This window comes from Hoplias malabaricus, chromosome 4 (assembly GCF_029633855.1).
Source record: "Hoplias malabaricus isolate fHopMal1 chromosome 4, fHopMal1.hap1, whole genome shotgun sequence".
Taxonomy (NCBI): domain Eukaryota; kingdom Metazoa; phylum Chordata; class Actinopteri; order Characiformes; family Erythrinidae; genus Hoplias; species Hoplias malabaricus.
In genome coordinates this window covers 29,221,225-29,243,574 of record NC_089803.1, presented here as the reverse complement: position 1 = coordinate 29,243,574, position 22,350 = coordinate 29,221,225, and the positions used below count along the sequence as shown (strand labels likewise).

The 22,350-nt window shown below is 37.3% G+C and overlaps 1 protein-coding gene across 1 annotated transcript; it reads right to left on the bottom strand.

Annotated features, from left to right (window-relative positions):
• Positions 1–12,878: 12,878 nt before the first annotated feature.
• sall1b (spalt-like transcription factor 1b) lies at positions 12,879–18,699 on the bottom strand. The gene is made up of 3 exons (XM_066666791.1): positions 18,342–18,699; positions 14,178–17,470; positions 12,879–13,385 (listed from the first exon to the last, which is right to left on the bottom strand). Exons 1-3 carry the CDS (start codon positions 18,412–18,414, stop codon positions 12,957–12,959), a joined length of 3,795 nt encoding a protein of 1,264 aa, XP_066522888.1. The 5' UTR covers positions 18,415–18,699; the 3' UTR covers positions 12,879–12,956.
• Positions 18,700–22,350: the final 3,651 nt, after the last annotated feature.

Below are 22,350 nucleotides of genomic sequence, written 5' to 3'. Positions count from 1 at the left end.
CGACTTTTTTCTTTTTTTTTTTTTTAGTATTCCCCTTTGACTTGTATGGGCCCAAATACATGAACATCACTCATACATTGTTTTTATAGCAGTTATCACACATTAGTAAGACACTAATATTTAATATTTATTCATATTTAATCTATAGGATCCTGCTAAATGTTTAAATACGTGCTTATATATTTTGACTATTCGTCTTATTGGATGAGAATTATAAGCATAATAAAAATTCACAAGCTACTTCTGTTTTATTCCTAGCAACAACTTTTTTATTTAGACTTCACTGTTGAGACTTCAGGTGGTGTTGTGGCTTAATTCGGCAAAACACCAACGAGAGGAGGTGCCTGCCTTATGACCCCTGTGAAGAGCTAGTGATGCAGTGGCTGGTTTGAGTACTCATGGGCTGGGCTTGTTAAGGGTAGCCGGCTGCTGATCGGATCCTAAGCAGCCATAGCAACCTTAGTGTTGAGGTGTAGGATTCAACAGGAATTTTGGTGGCTGCAGGTAGGAAGAGAGTGGTGGGCCCTATGTGAAGCTGTAATGGATTGACAAAGGATATTTTACATCTTATCTTGTGTATGATTATAATTTCCTGAAAATGACAGTTGCTGTCAAAGCAGGAAAACCAGTGCAAAGACAGCAAAGCAAAAGAAAAATTTAAAGATTTTAGTATAAAGGCCAAAATTAACACCATTTAAACTGGCAAAGATTAGTACTTTTTTGTTTTCAAACTTTGTTTTCAGGTCACTGTTGGCCATAAATGAGAGAAAATGTGTGAATCTTTGTGAGATGTGTGTGTGAGGTGGGGTTTTGATGAGGGGCGTGTGGCATACAGCACTGTATCAGACAAGAGCATCTCTGTGATCCTCAGCTCAACTCATTTATACGGCCATAAGCACATAACCCGACCCTGCACAGAGAACAATGGCATCAAGCAACTATTTTTAATTCACTCCATTGTTTGTGGTGGCAGGCTGGTGCTAGGCATTTATTTATTAGTTTTGATACATACATTTTCTTTTGTTTGGGGCATAATTCCTGTTTTGTTCTCCAGAGGCTAGCTAGAGCGCTCTGTCCGCGCCAGCTGTGAGATGCACTACTGTCTCATTGTGGCCCTAGGTCCTTCAGTTGAATTGCTAATAGGATTTATCTTTGAAATGTACAGTAGTATTGCCACATCTGGGGAAAGAACATCTAACGGACAACATATCAAATTCCAAAATGGTTATTTATTTTCTTAACATCATCTCAGCATATTTAGTGATAAATTGCTAGATATTGGGACTAGATATTGGACTGCTTTAAGCCAAGAGAGCTTTAGTGAGGTCAGGTACAGATGTCAGATGATTAGTTCTGGATCACAAATACCACTCCCTCTTATCCCAAATGTACTGAATGGAGCTCTGTCACTCCAGAGAACATAGTTCATTCTCTGCCCAGTGTTGGGATTTATATCCCACTAGCCCATGCTTGGTTTTGTTCATGCTGACGTTTGGCTCATGTGCAGCTGCTTCAATGCAACCCATTCAAGGCTTTTCTATAGATATAATACAAGCCCCAGTGGGCACAATTCTGGATTTCCTAATTGTCAGTGGTGTCCACAAATTTAAACATATAGGCTGTATAGATAAAAAAAAACATCTCCAGTGTCTTCATAAGATAAAAACTTTCCAGCCTGCTGTGGTTTGTATGATGGTTTAAAGGTAATAGACACCATCCTGAATGACAACACCATCATCGTCATCTCACTGATGGGAAATAAGAGCCTGAAATAAGATGGCTTTGTAACAATTCTGCATGAAATAGAAACCGAATGGTGTGTCATCCAGTGATATGACAGTAATTAACCAATGTAAGGCTTGACTGGTGCAGAACAAAGGCAGTGCCTTCATGCTCTCCTGACGCCTTTGTTGGCTGATACCTAATAAGCTGTTTTAGCACTGCTGCGTTATTGACCCTCAACCCTATATGTGATTTCCATCTGCAACTTTTGTTTGCCCTTCAAATAGACCAAATAATTTAATGCAGATGTCAGTCCATTCTCAGCCCTTTATTGATATGTTCATTCAGTTTTCTGTCCTTCAAGCAAAATATTTTTTACTTTTCTATCTACCTTTGTTCTCTTTTGTTATGCAGATTTAGATGTGATTTGATTTAGGTGAATACACATTATAACAGCAGGTTGACAGGGAACTTGAGTGAAACTCACACTCAACAGCACCATAGCATTTCTCTTTAAAATAAAGGTTCCTAATTCATTGAGCACCACTGGATTTTGTCAAGGATTTTAACTTGAAAAAGGTTTGTATCCTTAAGCATCTTTAAAGGGAAATAATAAATCTATAAATTAATTGTTATAATTGATAAGATTTTTTTAACAATGTTGTTGATTGCAAAAAGGGCATTATAATGTCTGTAAAATAATTACAGTAATTTAATTTTCTATTCAATATATATATATGTATTTTTAATATTTTTGCAGTTTTTAAATATGTAATGTTGATAATGGTATAATAGTGGTAAATGAAAAGGGTTTGTTAGGGATTTTTTAGTCTTAAATATTTTATTTGTAGGTCACGACCTATTCAAAGTTGTTGTAAAATATCTTGGGTCTTAGGAGGTGTATTCATAATCACGTCTTAGGTAGCTGTTCAGTTCTTTAAATTCCATTCATCCTCTCCAACGCACACAGGCTCCATGACATTGATCCAAAGTAACTGTTTTGGTTTGATCATACAGCTATATATTTTTGAATCTATATTTTGTACACTTAAGACCAACAAGCCTCAGACATTAGCTTATATCCATTAGCACATACGCAAATAGAAACCCACCACTTTACACTGACACACATAAATATCAATGCAACATTCTGCTGCACACACTCTCTCTTTGTCACATAGTACCACACAAACAACACATGCTACCAATGGCCACACAAAGGCTCATCAGTTATCCTGGGATTATCATAGCAACCAGCTGCCTTACACATAATTTGTGAACAATAGTGTACCAGGGTGTGCAGGGTGTGAGCATGAGGAGAATTCATAGATCATCTGCAGCATCTCCCACAGTTCTCCTTCAGCTCTGCTCTGTGTGATATTCTCATGATGACATCATTGAAAATATGAGGTCATCGGGCCAGTCACAAACCGGCTGTGTGTTCAGTCAAGTGCAAAAGAAAAATTGTCTGTGAAATTTTCTGTAATCTTCCTTATTTGACTATATTTTGAATATACTTTGTATAAAAGCATCAGCATCACTATATTTATTTGGTTTAGAAAGAGTTTTTTTTTTGCTTTTAAGCTTTTAAACCTTTTAAAATGCATATTAAATCAGGTCCAAACTTCTGACTGTTCATATGCATTAAAGTAACACCAGGTTGTATTTTTACCTTAAAATAACAGCTTTGAAATCATCATAATGCTTCACTGACCTCTAACAGGGAGGACACAGCCTGTATTGCTACAGCACTGCAGAAACTTCACTATGTAACTTTTGGAGGATGGTAGGACACCCACCTCCCTCTCCCTCACCTTGATTTTAAAACAATGCTGTAAAAGTTTATAAACACTGCAAATATAGGGAGATCCCAGGAGTAAAAATACCAAATCTTACCTAGTATTGCTTTAAACACTAACTGATGGAGAAACACTTCTACAGAAACAGCTTTGTTTTTTCCCCCAAAGTTAAAGGGGGTGAAGTTGGAGCTAGTGTATATTCCACTGAGCTGACATACACCAGTGTGTGACTGGTCTGATATGAGAAGGGTTGTGAGTAGGTTTTAATGAATTCTGATGCCATGTTGCATTAATAGCTGAATCTTGGAATGGGCTAAATTTGTACGTCAGCTCTGATCTTGTGCATCATCAGAGCAGCATCACAACTGGACACTAAGCTTTAGTCTGTCCACAAAAAATTTGATTAATATTTGGTCTCAAGAATGACGTATGGATGATGCATGGCTTACTCTACTCATGCAAATAAGTGCTATAAGGTGATGAATAGCCTTGTGGGAAAGCCTGTTTGGTTTAAGCGAAGTATATTTGCGTGTTTCTATCACAGGTTGCTGATAATAAACATGTCAGGGACTTGGGATGCTGTGTGTTTGTCATTGTAAATCAGCAGGACTCTAAAAGATGACAAAGAAATACAAATCAAGTGATATAAAATTGAATAACCGTGTTCTAAAGCTCATTGTGATAAGGCATCTCCTTCATGAAGATCATTCACAGTTCATAAAAGATCATGTAAGCCCACTCATTGAGTCTTTGTACTTTTATTTTACTTTTTATTTTACTTGGTCTTACACTCACAAGATTCTCATTACAATGATAACATACAGCAATATTAATAAACAATAAAGAAACAGTGTTCTCCCTGTGTCTGCGTGGGTTTCCTCCAGGTGCTCCGGTTTCCTCCCACGGTCTAAAAATGCACGTTGGTAGGTGGATTGGTGACTCAAAAGTGTCCGTAGGTGTAAGTGTGTGAGTGAATGTGTGAGCGTGTATGTTGCCCTGTGAAGGACGGGCGCCCCCTTCAGAGTTTATTCCTGCCTTGCGCCCAATGATTCCAGGTAGGCTCTGGACCCACCGCGACCCTAAACTGGATAAGCGCTTACAGATAATAAATGGATGAATGAATGAATAATTAAGAAACAAAATGTAAAACTGTATTTGACATTCATATTTAGGTCCAATTTGAACAGCCCTTGATATTTGTTTCATTATGGAATTTTCTTTTTTATTTAATTATGGGACATGGTCCATATAACTGACATCATTTTTTGTGTAAGATCTAAAAATGTCATGTTAAATTTGCATCTACTGTATCAAAAATTAATTCAAAGTGTCATTGATGCAAATGACAGTATAAGGTACAAATGCAATGCATTTGGTTAAACAGCAATGCTTGAGTAAGTACATGAGTGAGTGAGTAAGTGAGTTGCAAGTGAGTTGTGTGATGTTTTATGTTAAATACAACAATGGACAAAAAGCACTAATATCTAATTTGAATGTCAACAGTGTCCCATAACTTAAAAATAATAAAAACACAAAAAACATTAATTCATTCATTCATTGGCTCTAACCGCTTATCCAATTCAGGGTCGCGGTAGGTCCAGAGCCTACCCGGAATCACTGGGTGCAAGACAGGAACACACCCTGGAGGGGGCGCCCGTCCTTCACAGGGCAACACAAACACACACACACACATACTCACACCTACGGACACTTTTGGAGTCGGCAATCCACCTACCAATGTATTTTTGGACCGTGGGAGGAAACACAGGGAGAACACACCAAACTCCTCACAGGAAGTCACCTGGAGCGGGTTGTGACAGGAAGTCACAACCTCCAGGACAGTGATACTACCTGCTGTGCCACCATGCCACCCACAGAAAAGTAATTTATTTGATGTATTTAGTCATTTATATATTGTACCAATTTATACAAAGGCTGTTAGTTCATCTGATGTTTCCATCTGCAGTGGATTATCCAAAGTATCTGAATACCCTAAGGCTTTGTTGTCTGAGGCCCCCTGTCTTGGCAGTCAGAGGCTTCTGGACACAGGTCACGTTGGAGTTAATTCTCCATATAATATTCCTGTGGTAATGTGTTATACCAATCTGTAACTCTGCTGCAGTAAATCCTATATACTGTGTATTTATATTTATATATGTGGTAAGAACTTATTTTATTAAGATTTTAAAAAGCCTATGGGAGTTTCTGAGGTATTAAGATAAGTTATCTTATAATTATTATTTTATGTAATACATTGTATGTAAGTGTAGTTTTATTCAGAATAAATACATTTGAATTGTGCCTATTTTTTTTTTTTTGAAGTTTGTATAAAAGGTGCCACTGTCCAATGTGTTTCTGAGGACTCTCCTACTGAGTCTCTTTTTGCAGACCTTACTGCTCCAGTTCCTTTTTCCTGCACATTTCCTGCCTCTTGAAAAGCTACTCTTTAGGCTCGGCTGTCCTAACTGATCTGGGACAAAACACGTTGCTGTGTGGGGTAACTAGAACCACTGTACTTTATTGAGCACCCCTCATACACTGAGGAATAAGAGCAGCAGGGTCACCAAAGCAAAGAGAATGCACAGGAAGGTAAACTCCACTGTAAAAGGAAATGGCTTACTGTGTTTGCTCTGATGTGGCCTATGTGTGTGGGATACCCTCATAAAGAAACAGCAAAGCAGCATTTATATAAATGAGATTTGTGATTGTGAAAATCGTATTAAAAGGATTATATATATATATATATCATTTGGTTTTACCAAGGTATGAGCACTTTAAGAGGCAGTGATGCTTGTGTTACTGTGCTTATCCGTGTGTACCAAAAACACTTTCTCAAGGCCTTTGAAAGCTTCACGTTTAAAGTTTGCATTTAGCACATTTGAGGCCTACAATACCTAATCCAAAATGAAAAGCAGTCACAGCAGTTTAGTAGAAGTCAGTGTGAAAATGCAGAGGTCTCCACACTGTGGTGGCGGAGGAACCCAGCAGAAACACAGGCAAGGTCAGGGTCCTGGCCACAGGCATATCATAAGGGTTTATTAACATGTATTGAGGCAAAAGATTGTGCTGGTGAGGAAGAGGAGAGCAGGTGTGGAGTGTATGATATGAGAGTGTGATGACAAAGGTTGAGTTATATTGAGATGGACAGGAGCCCCACCATCCCCTGAAGGAAGGATCATCCACGCAAGCATTAGCGTCATTGTCAGGTGGGACCTGAGAGCTACATCCACCTTCGGTCATAGGAAGCCTCACTGTCCCTCCTGGGGATGTTCATATGGAAGCAAATCTTCATCGATATGGCATTGTCACTTTGACAAAAGGGAACTCTTTTTCACACATATGATAATGTAGATCTTCTAGACTCTGTGTGCCATGGCAGGTAAAGCTGTGTATTTTGCATTTGTTGGTGCATTTTCAAGCAGCCAAATAGCTCAACACAATCATTGTTGCTGTGGTTGTTGTTGACCGAAATAAGACATAGACATTTTTTTTCTTTTTTTGCCTCGTGCAATTTCACAAGTTGGGTTATTTTGTTGAAAATGCCTGACAGATTTCATTATAATAAACAACACTCTGACAATTCTGAAGTATGTTACTAACATGGCTATGTTAAGATGCATTGTCTCAGGTTATGCCCTCATATTGAGGTGAACATAGATAAAAGCTCCTTGGCCTGTTGTAAATGTAAGTTTTTCATATTTAAATCACTTTTAACTGGTGGAAATATTTTGTGTAGGTGTATGCTATGGTATCGTTATAAACAATACTGCTGGATTCGTTAGCAAGCATGCTAATATAGCATTCAAATCCAGGCTTACTTGAATTCATTGATATGAGTGAAAAGACATGCAGTGTTTTGCTTTTAAGTCTTTGATATACTCATTATGCATTCATATACAGTGATTATATTTAATTAAATATCATTAAATATATATTGTATTAAGCAAAAGTTTGCATCCCTGGAAAGATCCCAGCTACCACACCAATTTGTGGCCCAAAAGGGCAGCCCAGCTGGATACCAGCAAGCTTTGTGTATCAGGTGAAAAGTTGACCCCACTGAGTTGGAAGGATGAATGTTTACCAGTTTGTTGCATCACATCCTGCACATCACACAACACTACATAAACATTTTGGAACTAAGGAGCCCTGTGGCTACATTTTTTTGCGTGACCTGCCCGATTTGGACTATGCAGGTGCAGGCTTTTACGCATGTAGCTTATAGCAGCATAGAGAATGTTTTCCAAAGCCGACTGGAGTTTTATCTTCAAGAGTGAGTAATTTTAAGCACACATAAACATGAGTTAGTTTTTCTCACAATTCTTTACAGTTTTAAACAACTGGATTACCTGAAAAGTGTTCTTATTTACAGCTGAAAATATCTGTGTAGTTATGTTGAGGTATACTTCTGTTTAAACAAAACATGACGAATAATGATATGGAACACACATGCTATTCAGCCAAAAAGTGTATTTACAATTATGCTCTAAGTAGAAATTAACAAAGTATCACAGCGATCAGCAAAGTGTACATAAGCCTGATGTTCTGCATATGCGCAGTCCAAATCAGGCAGCAGCCCATATCTGTTAGCGACAAGGCCAATTGCTGTAGTTTATTTCCTTATGTCTTTGTCCTGTACAGAGTCGCTGTGGGTTTGTGGCCTACCCGGAATCATTGGCTGCATCACAGGGCATCACACACTCAAACTTATGGACACTGCTGAATAGCTAATTCACCAACCAACCAACCAGCCCCCCTCCTGGGATGATTATGGAACCTTCCAGTCCCTTGAGATAGTGTACTCTCCTGAGGTCCCCTCCTACAGAATTAAGTAATTTGTCAGTTCATATAGAATTAAGAAAATGTCTTTTCGGGTACAGTGTTTAAACAGTCATGTTGATGAGGTAGATTCCTGATTTAAATGTTCAAAGTGGAGCTGAACTAGTTTAGCACTTCTCTTTTTGTATGGAACAGTATTGTTGTAATACATGTAGAATGTTTAGTTGCATGGTCTTAATGAAATATGCAAGGGTTTCCCAGAATAATATTTGATTTGGATTGCAGCATGATGCCCCAAAACCTATAAATCATTGAGATTCACAGATGTGCAAGTCACCCATGCCATGTGCATTAATGCACCCCCATATACCATCACAAATGCAAAAAGAATTTTAATATGTCAGACCACAGGACACTTTCCCACTTTTCCAGTGTTTCTAGAACCTGATTTATATGTTTTTTTTCTTTACATGATAGAAGTTTAACTTGCATTTGTAGATGGAGGGACAAACTGTATTCGCTGGGTCTGTTTTAAGGCAGTGCCATCTCAGAGCCAAAAGATCACGGCCAGCCTGTATTGGTTTTGGGCCTTGTCCCTTTCACTAGATTTCTAGAATCCAGTTCAGGGTCGCAGTGGGTCCAGAGCAACAGTTTCAAACAGTTTCCAAAGCAAACAGTTTCAAGCTACCTGACTGGAAATACACACATAGCAATGTAAACAACTGCTTTTGTCCTGAGAAATTATCAGCAATGAGTCTAAAGTTATTTTGGATCTAAAACAAAACCCCAGAGGTCCAAGATATGCAAGAAGTGCTTGCTGTCGCCAACAAAAATTATTATGTAAAACAGGAATTATTAAACAGAACTAGTTACTGCCCACCTTTGATTATGTAAACATTTAAATATATTCCCTACATTGTCTACTGAACCTCTAAAACTGGACACAAACATTGGTGGATGACACAGTGTGAAATATTTATGATAATTAATGATTTTTCTGAATAAAAGATGTTGATATGCATCTGCTCTGTATTTCCATCATCATCTGTGTGCATTTGGAGATCATATCTCACGTCCTCTTCACCCCCACTGAGCACCAGCTGTCATAACCTAATCAGCTCTGCCATTTAACACACACACACAAACACACATTATTGTTACTCCAAATCGTCTCTTGATGCTGATCATGGAACTTTTAAACAGTTGTATATGTATGATTAAGTTCCTCTGCGCTACTCAGAGGAACAGCTGTTAAGGCCAGAATGTAATGTATATATATTTTATATATTGAACATGACCTTTTGTACTAAAGTTCTGGACCTCAGGGTTAGAGGCTGGGAATAATTTAGATTTTTGTCTGGAAGAATATGGAAGGTAGTAAAAAGCAAGAAAAAATTACACATAATTTAATTTTTTCTGTCACTGTTCAGTTCAATGAAACTGCGTATCCCCTTGGATCATAAAAAACACAAGTACAAGACACAATACACCTAAGACAATATAGTGCATAAAATTGCCAAAAATTGATAATCAGATGAATTGTTGCATGTTATACAACAGAGCAAAAAAATAATGAACTACATTATAACAAAAATATAATGAATAGCAATGTAAATATAAAATAAATGTCTATAATAAACAGTAAATCAACAGTTGTCAGATGGCTGGTAGAGAGCTAGTGGATTTGTGATGTGACAAAGAAGGCACAGCCCCGCTCTCTGGAACTTTATTCTGTTATACAGCACAGCGGACACAAACTGATCCCACCATCATCAAACAGTTGACTAAGCTTGTATGATGTGATATGATCTGAGCCATACGCGCGCCCGCCACAAAGCCATAATCACAGTGTTATCAATAGTAGGGTTTGGGGCGGATAGCTCTAAGCCCTGGTGGAGATTTGGCCGTTCCTCTGTTATTGAATATTTCCATTGTCAAGCTAACAAAAGTGTGATGATCACAGGGAAAATGCTTACAAAGGAATTGCTTTCTTTGCATTGTAAACAGCACGCTGATATCAGCAGTTTTGAAGAGAAATATGCAATGATTGAAAAAGTGCTGCTCTGTTTGTCTGTAATGAGTTCTTAGAGTGAGCTGCCTGGGCTGTGAAAAAGTCAGACCTCATGTCTATTTTTCTGTGTTACAATAAGCTGGTTAAAGGCAATAGAATGGAATTTAATTACTTAAATTACATATTATTATTGCTATTGTTGTTTTTTGCATGTTTTCTTTTCAGTCAATTCATGTTTCATTTTCATTCACTTGCATTGTGAAAGAGGTTTTGGTAAGAGGTTTTACCTTCATTAGGCTACAGGACACATACATTAACCTTTCATGACAACTGACATAAGCCTACAGAAACATATACGAAAGCTTATTCCAGGTTGTCAGCCCTTTCTAGGGTGGACCTTACCGAACCAGCTTTTATGACCGACACCTGATGTTTATGGCTTAGGTTAATGTCACTTGTCATGAAAGGCTTACTTTGGTTTCATGAAACATTTCATAGTCACATTTTGAGCATTCTATTGAAATAGGGTGATATTGCAGGGGAAATATGCAATTAAAATTAACATAAAATAAATCCTCATCATGCAAATCCATTCATGCGTTTGTGCTTTACTTCCTTGGAAACTGGGAGGTGGGCATGAAAAGCCTCTCTGTTGAAGGCCCTGTTTGCTGTCTTCATTGGGACATTTCAGCTCTTTAGCCCTTTAGTTGGGCTTGCTGCAGGGCTTCCCATCTGTCTGAGTCAGATATGTATCTGATGAGTGCTGTGGATGGGGATGTGTTTTGTACTCCAGCCCTTGTGCTTCATTCCAGCTGATTGCTCATTTTCTAATGCTAATGGAGGCAGGCTGGTGTTGGGTGTCCACTGTCAGCTGGACACTGCCACCGTGAGAGACGCTTAATGGGGGCTGACAGCTCATGGAGCACAACTCATTCAAAGTGGGATTTACCAAGTGGGATTGGGCTGCTATCATTCAATAGACATATTAGTGGCCTTTATGAGTCAGGAGTATTTGATGTTGCTAAGCTCTTCTCCAGGATGTATCACTATGGAGAACAGACTTCATGGAGTACCCCACCCCAAACTTGCAGATAATGTGGGGAATTGGTTCCTGGGTTCACCTCAGATGAGGGAAGGTGTTTTTATATTTTTTTCATAACTGATGTTTTCATAAAATATATGATGTTTAGTTTTCAAATGCAAAATGGATCAAATAGAAGTTATTATTTTATAAATATCAGCATTTGTTTGAATACAAACTGTTTAATATTACTTTCAGTTATTTCAACAAACGACATTTCTATTTCTATTCTATTTGTCAGACATGTAGCATTGTTCACTCAATTATGCAACACCATAGCTAACCATCTGTCTACATAGTTAACGTTATTTAAAGTCATGAGACAGAGTATCTGATATCTATGAATGGTACACCTCTGGAATGAATGAACCCTTTTATTCTGTTAAGGTAGCAGGAGAGGTATCGCCTTCCATTGGCAAAGATCATTCAGTATAGCACAATGTGTTATTATTAGTGGGTTTATTGAAATGTAAATTCAGTGGACAAAGTGACCCAGATTTATATCGGATGTGAAAGGGCATGAATTTTGTTGTGCAGGTGGAAACACTGGCAGCATTATGTTAAGTTATATGCAAAAACAGTTAAGGGTTAGTCTTAGATCCCAAACAAAAAGTACACTGTGACATTGAGAAGGTAGTCTCTGACAAAGAAACTGTTTCATATATTAGCGATTTCTAGCTAAGCTATATTATATTAATGTGAATACTCACATCATACAGTCTGTCTCAATATAATCACACATACAAACATACGATAGTAAAAACTCACTATAGCACCAAATATACAGTCATGGTTTTGGAAGTTCTGACAAAGATTGTGTGTGTGTGTGTGTGTATGTATGTGTGTGTGTATATATATATATATATATATATATATAAATAACATTATGTATGTGAACTTTTTGTGACAGCATGTAAAAAATATTTAATACTATTAATACTAATTGCTATTAAAAGCTGTCTTAGTTAATCAAGTAAAGTGTTATACTGTTGATGTGCAAAAACTTTGTATATATATTTTATAGTTTTTAACATTTTTTAATAAAAAAGACCAATACAAAAGGCCTTAAATTACTAAAGAAACATGTTTAAAAATGTAAGAATATTTTTTCCTTCTAATGTAAATTCATCATTTTGATTATACAAGGTTTTATTCTTATAATACAGTGATATTTAACACTGACTGGCTTCCTATTTGAAAACTCAAATGAAGCCAAAATAAAACTCAATGTAAATCAGTTGCTGGTTAATAGTAATAAATAGCATTAATAACAATAAATAATCAAAAATATTATTAATAATAAATATCACACTCATAAAAATGAAAATATTCAAAACATGATTTAAGAAATGCAGTGAATTGATTCGTCTGACATCATACTTATATGTTTAACAAAATACCTATATATGTTATTAGTATGTGTAACAATTTTCACTTGAAAAAGTAGCACACCACTTTTTAAAATATCAACATCAGATATTTATGAAAATGCTTTCTGACAATTAAACAGAACAAAATATCATTGATGACATATGAAATCACTGAAGTTTTATTGAAGTATAAAATATTAATCTGTTTTACTCTCTTCAGTCAACTGTGTAAGGTGAAAATTTGTCCCATTGTCAGCCAGTCTCTCAAGCCAAGGGAGAGCTCTTTTAATTTCTACATTGTGCAGCTTTTCTAGACTTGCTGTCAGTCCACCAATAGGTGAGTTTCCTCCAAGTCCAACAGAAACAGACATGTGTGGTATGCCTCCATTCTGAATCACAGAGATCTCATTGGTTTTCATTGCTAAACCATTAGCGAGAGCTGCTGTGGCATAATGGTTCCAGAGGCTCATGGACTCTCCATTACTGACTCCACCTGTGTTCTCTTTTGGGATTGTTTCTGGAACTTTTACAGAACTGGATTTAAGAAATGTCAAAGGACCATCCACAGAGAGCCTGCGACCACGTCGTGCAGGAGAACTATTCCACATATGGGTTCCCATATGAACCTAGATGGAAATAAATATGAAGATATCCCACTTAAGTAACACATCATTTTTTTTTTTATTATTACTCCAAACAAAAGTAGTATCACGCGCATTTACTTATTAATTTTAATTAGATTTTTCTGAAAGATATAATATAATCTACTTGCAAATTCCCAAACTAAAGTTTACTTAATTATTAAAAGATATAGAACAGATATTATCTCACAAATACTACATTACCTAAAATATTGAGAGACAAGAGAAAATAAACTTCCACACTTGCTTCATATCTGACTACACTGAAGATAACTTAAATCTACGGATCTGAAAAATAGTATAAATTTCAATAGGTTACAACTACAAAAATGAAAATATACAAACAAGAGGGACGTTTGAAAATCAAGCATAAAATCTGCTGACATTCACAGAAAAGTGATGTGACACAAGACCCCACACCTAAACATTGATGAGCATTTTTGGGACTGTTTGGTTTGTGAGATGAGACCTTTTTGTAATACTGAACTTAGAAGGTGTTTGACTTGAAAACAAATAATCGTGGTCTCTTGTGCTTGCTAGTACTGTACCTATGTATAGTTTTTTCCATGATAATGACTGCCACTATTAGTAGTAATATTAAGAGTAAAATATTGATAGTGTTATATTGTGTGTATATAGTGTTAGCTAGTAGTAAAACTAGTATATGTATCGGAATATATATATTATTGAATTTTTAAATAAAATATTTACATGCCCAAATATTTCATAAGAAACAGACCTGACAGTGCACCATCTGAGGCTTTTGTGTGGATATACCTTTAGATTTCCTTTGGTTGTGAACGCACGTCCACAGATGTTGCAGGCAAAAGGTTTTTCTCCGGTGTGTGTCCTCTCATGAATCTGTAGTGCACTGGAAGAAGAGAAAGTCTTTCCACAAGTGTGACAGAAATGCTGTTTGGGGGTCCGTCTTGTTGAAGCTGGTGGTGCTGAAAGGGCTGGCGCTGAGGAAGCAGTGGAGCTTGCCATGCCTAATACTGAATCTTTTCCGTCTTTATTCAAGATGCTTCTAACTTCCATTTTTATTTTTGAAGAAATTAAGTGGCCTATGGTGGGGTGAGTTGGATTTGTGGGTGAAATATAATTCTGGCTTGCTGGCTCAAACAATCTTGAAGGTAGTTCCCGCATCTGGTGGGTGAGCATGTGTTGTTTAAGGTTACCTTTGGTAGAAAACCCCCTGTTACATGAAGTGCATAAGAATGGTCGCTCTTTGGTATGACTGCGATAGTGAATGTCCAAGGCACTCTGACAGGCAAATGTCTTATTGCAGATATCACATGCATTGATCTTAGGGGTTCCACGTTCACGGAAATTCATAGTCATTCCATCGTCTGTGATATCGGCAGTTATTGAATTAAATGTGCAATTTAATGGTAAGAGGCCTGGGCTATTCATCTCTACGCATGCAGTTTTTTGGCTAGCCTCAGATGCAAATGATCTATAATTCTCTAAAGCAGAGCTCTTTGTAGACAAGGAGTCCCAGGATGATGTAGCTTCAGACAAAGCAGGGCTCCTAGGTCTTTGGCTCACAAGGTCATCACTAGGAGATGATACAAGGGAAAAATAATTACCCACTGACCCATTCTCCAAGCTGCCTAATGCATCCCTCTCTGTCTTTGTGGCCTGAAATGAAGTAGGAGATGAACATAAGCCTTCTAGGGAGGATACAGCATCTTTAGAGTCAGGGATACCCTCAGTTACTTCCATGTTTTCATCAGATAGGTTCTCTTGCTCATCTAAACTCTTTCCATCTACTGAGCAAGTATCATGCTCTATGGACTCCTGGTAGCTTTCTGGGGAGATAACATTTGGGATTTCTCCAACCATGTGCATACGTATGTGTTGTTGTAAAACCATGGCATTGGTGAACTTCTCTTGGCATATCGGGCATGAATGCTGCACCCTCAAGGGTGGCATTGCACGATGGATGCTGTAGTGTGTTTTGAGGTTACCTTTGGTTGTAAATGCTCGTCCACATATTCTGCACTTGAATGGCCTCTCACCTGTGTGTGTGCGATAGTGCATTTTAAGAGCACTCTGGCAACTAAGCACCCGGTGACAGATAACACACTCATTTGGGTCTATGCACTTCTTGTCTATGTTCTCTACCAGTTGTTGCAGCTTGGTTGTTTCTGAAGCTTCGATGGAGTCTGGGAGACCCCCAAATGGAAATTTTGGTTTGAAATTGTCACACAGTACTGGGGTAACGGAATTTGTTTTCACAGATGCAATTTCAATGGATTTGTTTTCTTCTGAAGCAGTTCCCGAGGAGCTCATGCATGCTGTTAAGTTCAAGGATTTTTTGACATCTTCATATTTCCCATTAAAAGTAGGAAAAGAGCCAAAGATGAAGTCCTCTTTGTTGTTGTTTCTATTTTCAAAAGTGTCCATCCCATTTGGATCACTAATGACAGGAGTAGGTGCCCTGGTAATTGAAACCATTTGCTCCTCTTTTTTAATTATGCTTGGAAGACTTGGCAAAGATGCAGGGAACAGCAACGCAGGTAGGTTGGTCACAGATGGTTTGCTGTCTAACCAGTTGGAGGTAGGTTTATCTGGCGGCATAGACATGCCATATGGAATGCCTGTACTTGTTGGAACATTATCCAAGTGCTCAGGCACTGGGAAAGGATTCATTTGTATGTTTGGATATTTCTCCTTATGACGTTGGAAGTGAACTTTGAGATTTCCACGTGTTGAAAATCGATTCCCGCAAATGTTGCATTTGTATGGTCTTTCTCCTGTGTGGGATCGCAGGTGTATCTGTAAAGCGCTGTCACTTCCAAATATTTTGGCACAAAATCTGCATTTGTGCTTAAACAAACATTCATCAAAAGACTTCTTGTGGTCAAATGAACTCATGTTGGCCAGTTTGCCTTTCCGTTGCTGAGCTAAAGCCGCCAAGGCATTCAAGTCTTCCACAATTGTCCCAATGTTTGGCAACGTGTTTGCAAAAATGTGATTCGTAGTAGGAGTATGAGGTAGGTTAGGCTTATTTGGTGGGTTAGGTGTAGTATCAGTTGGTAAAGCAGGGGAAGTAGAATGGCTTCGGCCACTCAGCTGCCTATAGAGGGTACCATCAGGAGTGTGGTGCACGCCAACTCTTGGTATTGAAAGTTTACTTCTGTCTGTATCTGTCATTTGAGGAATGTCTCTGCCACTCAACACCGCTGAGCTATTGTGGTTGCTTGATAACACTGCATGCTTAAATTTAACACTGCTAATGCTGGCAGACTGACTTGCGAGGTTTTGTGCTAACCCTGCAGCTGCAGCTAACTGCTGGGAGAGGTGGGAGCTGAGTGTTATTAGTGGGTTGGTTTGAGAAATCCCTGATGTACCTTGACAGTTACTGGAGGGTGCTGTATTCTGAGCTGCTAACAGTAATATCTGATGTCGAATTTGCTCAATGAGCTGGAGCTGCTCAACTTGCTGTTGCTGCAGAGCCATGAGTTGCTCAATCAGGCCAGGTATAGCTACGCTGCCTTTGGTAATACTACTTTTATTAAGCTCTGAGTTGAAACATAGCTCCTGAGAGAACTGAGCAACAGCCACTTTGGTGCTCTCTAAATTTTCAATGAAGACATTACTGCTGGTGGACAATACTGTACCCAACTCAGGCGGAGAACCTGGTTGAGGATGAGCTGAATAACCTGAGGTGGTGGTGTTAGCATTTGTGCTTCCATCTCCTCTGCCATTTTCAATATCTGACTGAGAGTAACTGCCACTGTGAGAAAAGTTGCCCTCAGATGAAAGTACGGGTTCCATGCTATCTTCCACCGTTTTATCCTTTGAAAAATCATCCAGTCCGTCAGCATCTTCATTAGTGACGCTATCATTCATCTGCTCCTCTACATTATGAGGAGGTGAGCTAAATGTGAAAGAGGAAATGGGAGAGGCTGGACTTCCATTTTCACTCACAATCAGAACTAACGGGTTCTTGCAGCAAGTCATTTGATGCTCCTGGAGTTCTGGAAGTGTAATGAACTCAGCACAGCAACTTTCACAGACATGGACATCAGACGGTGAAGAGCTGACATTATCTAAGTCGTAGTCTGCATTGCCAATAAAAAAAGAACAAAAAGATTGTTAGACAAAGATATTTATCAACTATATACTCAGTGGAGAAACAGTTCCATCATATACATGACATTGTGTACTAATATAGAGAAGCCCAAAAGTTTATTAAACCATGAACCCTTTAAAAACCCTTTATTTATTTTATAAATAAAGAAAAACATTAAAAAACAAACAAACAAACAAACAAAAAAAACACATCAGCCCAAAGGAAAGGAAACTTGGAAAAAATCTGGCTGTACTAAAAATACACAAATATAGAAATATCATTCTTGGGTCTATTACCACACTAGTGAGAACTGTGTTGATGTGTGAACCCATAAACCTAAAGGCAAAATAAAAATAAATAAATAAATAATTTAAACAAAAAACCTGTAAAAAGTCAGCAAATGAACCTTTTCAAATAATAACAATACCAAACACATAACTCCCTTCTAAAATAACACTTGTCTGGTTAAAAAGCATACCACATGGTTTGAGATTTTACTTCATAACACAAAGAACTTTTTACATTGTGTATTATTATTCTATTGATTATAATATAGGGTGGTCATGTTTATGCAATTTTTGAAAATGAATAAAGTCAGAGTCTACATTTTCATTTGCTCTTATTGCAAAGAGTGGTATCCATGAGAATCTCATGCTAATCTACAATGAGTTCAGAAAATATGACAGTTTATACCTTTTCAGCAATGGCCATAAACTAATACTACATTACTTTAAAGCCATGTAGTGATGGGTAATATAAATTCCCATCAGTTTTCAAGTTTAAAAGGGCAAGAAAATTTCAACTCAGCTGTGGATAATAATACCACTACGAAACCCTGCCCACTTTGTGCTGGATCTTACCTAAATATTCAGAAGTGGAGAGATGGGAGTCCAGGTGGACACACTGAGGGTTCGCCTGTTTTCTCCGAGACATGCTGCTCCTACATCAGCAAAACACAGGCTTTAAAGCACATTTGTCGCACCAAGTCGTCCAAAGTCTGCAAAAACTAATGGACTTCTACTTTTTGTCAAGTACGCCAGAAATAATTCAGTCTGCGAAGAGAAGTGAACCAGCTACATGCCCTAACGCAAGCAAAACGGACATCAGTCTGGCTCTCCACGAACACTCTATAGTCGCGAGGCTCGTGAATGTTCATCAAAACAATCTTCACAAATCCGCAACATCCCGAGACACACACACACACGGGCCTCCAGCAAGAGCGGGACAACTCAAGGTGTACATTCACCGAGAGCATGGATAACTCAGTGTCCCGCCCACCTGAGTTTCTATTGGCCGACATTGTGGAGGGCGGGGTGTAGGCGGGGTTAAGGCAATGAGTCAGAGATGAATAATGCAGTGATTCACTGGAGCTGATAAAACTAACACGAGCAAGCACTATTCTGGATACTGTTTCCATACATGTGTTTTAATGATTATTCAAATAATTATATCTGGTAATGGTAAAATACCTTTAATAGTGATGTAATTCTTATGTTTGTTTAGTCTTTTGTTGGTTTATTTGTTTGTTTTTTGATGGTCACATGGGTTTATTGTGTGTATGGACTTACAGGAGTGCTCTAAACTTTAGCTTACACTGAAAGTTAGAAAAGTTGAGCCTTCTGTAAACATACCATTTTGTTGTTTTTGACAACTATGTCAAGTGACATAGTTGGATAAATAAGATCAAAGGAATATAAACAGAATTTCAGAGTAAAAAATGTTCTTAATTTTGACAGTTTTTTTAAGGTCATATTTTGTTATATATTGACAACTTTTCACATTATTGGCTCATGTAAACCTATCAAATTACCAGCCTTAACTTGCATGGGTTAAACAAATCTCTCATCAAGGATGAGACCTTGAACGTCTGTAACTGATCCAGCAGTGTTTCAAAGAAGTTATATTATTTCATATCAGGTATAACTTGATGAGAATGAACTAGGATAGGAACTAGGATATGAAGTGGTACTATCATTTCACTTCAGTCAATGTAGAAAGATGTGTTGACTTAAATGAACTACCTTATAGGTCTGGAATTTTCATGTGCCTTTGATGGAACATAAACATGACTATTAGTGTCACTGATCTTTTGATTTAAGGTTCAGCAGTGCACAGGACAAATATATAAACACATGTGTCAACTTTCTGTAAGGCGGACACGAGTGTGTGTGTGTGTGTGTGTGTGTGTGTGAGAGAGAGAGAGAGAGAAAAGCACCAGGTGTACTTCACTACATCCTATGACTCATCTTTTACAGTCATTAGATATGAAGGTCTCTGTTAAAGTCCTGCTATCCTTTGCCTGGGGTCCATAGCAACAGACTTGAAACAGACTAATGACACCTTTACTTCCTATAAACAAACCACGAAATACCAACATTTTTATTCCTGTCTCTGACAGCAGTAATTTTTTTTTTTATCATGGAAAAATATTTATTTTTGTTTTCTATATAAATGAATGAATGAATGAATTTCAATAAACACAATAACATGACCAGAATAATAGCAGATAAAGTATGTAATAATAATAAATATAATGTATTATTATTATTATTATTATTATTGTTATTATTATTATATGCAACCATTTTAAAGCATCCATATATTATTTTTTTCTTCCATTAATATTGTTAATCATCTCAAGTTGTACTGTAATTTTTCCTCAGTTTAATAATAGTAATAATAATAATAATAATATATTTTTTAAATAGCACAAAAGTTTGTCTCTGTGGTTTGGGGGGTGTTTCATTCAAAACAACAAAAATAAAAGTAATGGGAAAAGATTAGTAAACTGAATTTGGTTGCACCGTTGTGTGTATTTCTGCATCTGTATGGGGAACTCTCTCAAAAATAACAAATTAGAGACATTCAAATAGAAAAAAAGAGATGATTTTGTCAGGTGCTCTTACAGAAATTTAATATGTAGGGAATAATCTGTGGCCTATGATTATGTGGGTGACTGAAGTCTGGGTCTCTGAAGAAAGTCCAGCAATTGTTTCTACTCTGTACAATAGTACGTCTGAGTATGGGAGTATGGCAGTGTGGTCTATGGTAAAATCATGTTTAACTATTTTTTGGTGGGTTGGTGAGAATATGGCTGAGTTGTATAAACTTCCTTTGGAATTTATATTTAATGATGACTATATGTATGTATGTTTATTTATTTATTTATCACATGCATCTGTCTGTTCCTTGAGAGATTACACCCCCCACCCCCCTTAGACCACTTAGAGGAACAGCACCCAATTTAAATTTACTCCATCCATTTTTGTCAGCATTTTATGAGAACAAATCCCGATGTCCCTCAAGTATGGAGGCATAACTGATAGGGTATTGTCTGGCATCTGTTTGAATAAACACAGCTAATATTTATGGTTGCTGAGCTGTGTTTGGCAGGACAGGAGGTTACTGTGTGGTAAATCTGGTCAGTAAAGCTGCCACTGAGATGTGAGGAGCAGAGGATTGGCAGGTACAGAGATGACAGAGTGAATATTTCTTCAGAAACTCCATCTATGTCATCCTTTGGACACTTTGTATCAAAACTCTCTCAGTCTCCCATCTTTTACTACACTGCATATATCACCATCTGATTTATTCTTCTTTATGAAGTAGAGAAGTGCAAATAAAGTTTCCAATAGTCTGTGTTATGGTAAGGAATCAAAGCATGTATAAGTCTAATAGAAACCTTGGTAGCACTTTACTGCAGGTCATCATTCATAAGGCTACATATCCTCATACTTTATAAATGTTATAACGTTTAATGTAGGTTTAGGCCTGATACAAACAAATACTAACAAATGTGTTTTGTAGCCTAATAACAATAACCTATAGTAATCTTATTCCATATAACGTGGAATAAGGTCATTCACACTTGCATATCTTGACTGACAAGAAATTGTTCTTCTTTAATTGAAATGTATTGGCAACACTGATTTATCAACTGGTAAAATATACAGATTATTCCACTGCTCTCTTTATTCAACTGGTATAATATCACACCTGCAAATTCATTTTATTATTATGTATTACACTTTTAGCAGAATGATTTGATATGTGCCCTGTTCACTGAATGATTCACTGTGTAAATATGGCAGTGTGTCTGCACGTTCTCATGTAAGTGCTTGTATGATTTTTATTTCTGTCTGCTCTTGTGATTAACTAAGCAGATAACAGTGGTTTAGTCTGAATAAGAGGATCTGTCACATTAGTGACACAATCACATTTCCATCTCACAATATGAATTATCATGTACTCTCAAAGGCCTTTACTACTACGAACGGTAATTTTTCAATCCTGACCCTCAGTCATTTGTCACTGTAGTGAACTGGCACTTAATTATCAGCGTGGAAGTGTATCTGAATGTGTGTTTTCTTGGGTATGATCACTACTATAGTAACACCCTTTCAACTTTATATTTTCATTACACATTTTTCTATTGTAATTAATATAATAACATTATCCTTTAAGACTGTTGTATGCAAATATGTTCTATTCTGATTAGCTGACCTGTATTGTCTATATATAAATAATTTTTAAGCACATTTTAAATGCTTTCAAACTACAACAAATTGTTATATTGAACAATTTGTGTATATATAAACGTCAGTCAAATGGTCATTTTCTTAGTCTTAGAATGTTGGCAAAATTTATTTAAAATGTTAGAAATGAGGCTGGAACTATGTTGTCCTTTCAGAGAGAGCATGCTGCTGTGAAGCATTGATATGAGCTGTATGGGAGAAACACTGATTAACAATGGTTCAGTACACTTCAAATGAATGAGCTGAGTGAGGTATGAAAGCCCAGCATGTAGTCATATTTCAGACAGTGACCTCACACACTGACTAGCACACTCAGTTATGCCAGTCTTTCATA

Coding starts and splice junctions, on each gene's coding strand:
- sall1b (XM_066666791.1), bottom strand. CDS start 18,414: ATGTCTCGGAGAAAACAGGCGAACCCTCAGTGTGTCCACCTGGACTCC. Junction 17,471..18,341: donor CTCCACTTCTGAATATTTAG/GTAAGATCCAGC, acceptor TTGGCAATGCAG/ACTACGACTTAGATAATGTC. Junction 13,386..14,177: donor CAACCAAAGGAAATCTAAAG/GTATATCCACAC, acceptor ATTTCCATCTAG/GTTCATATGGGAACCCATAT.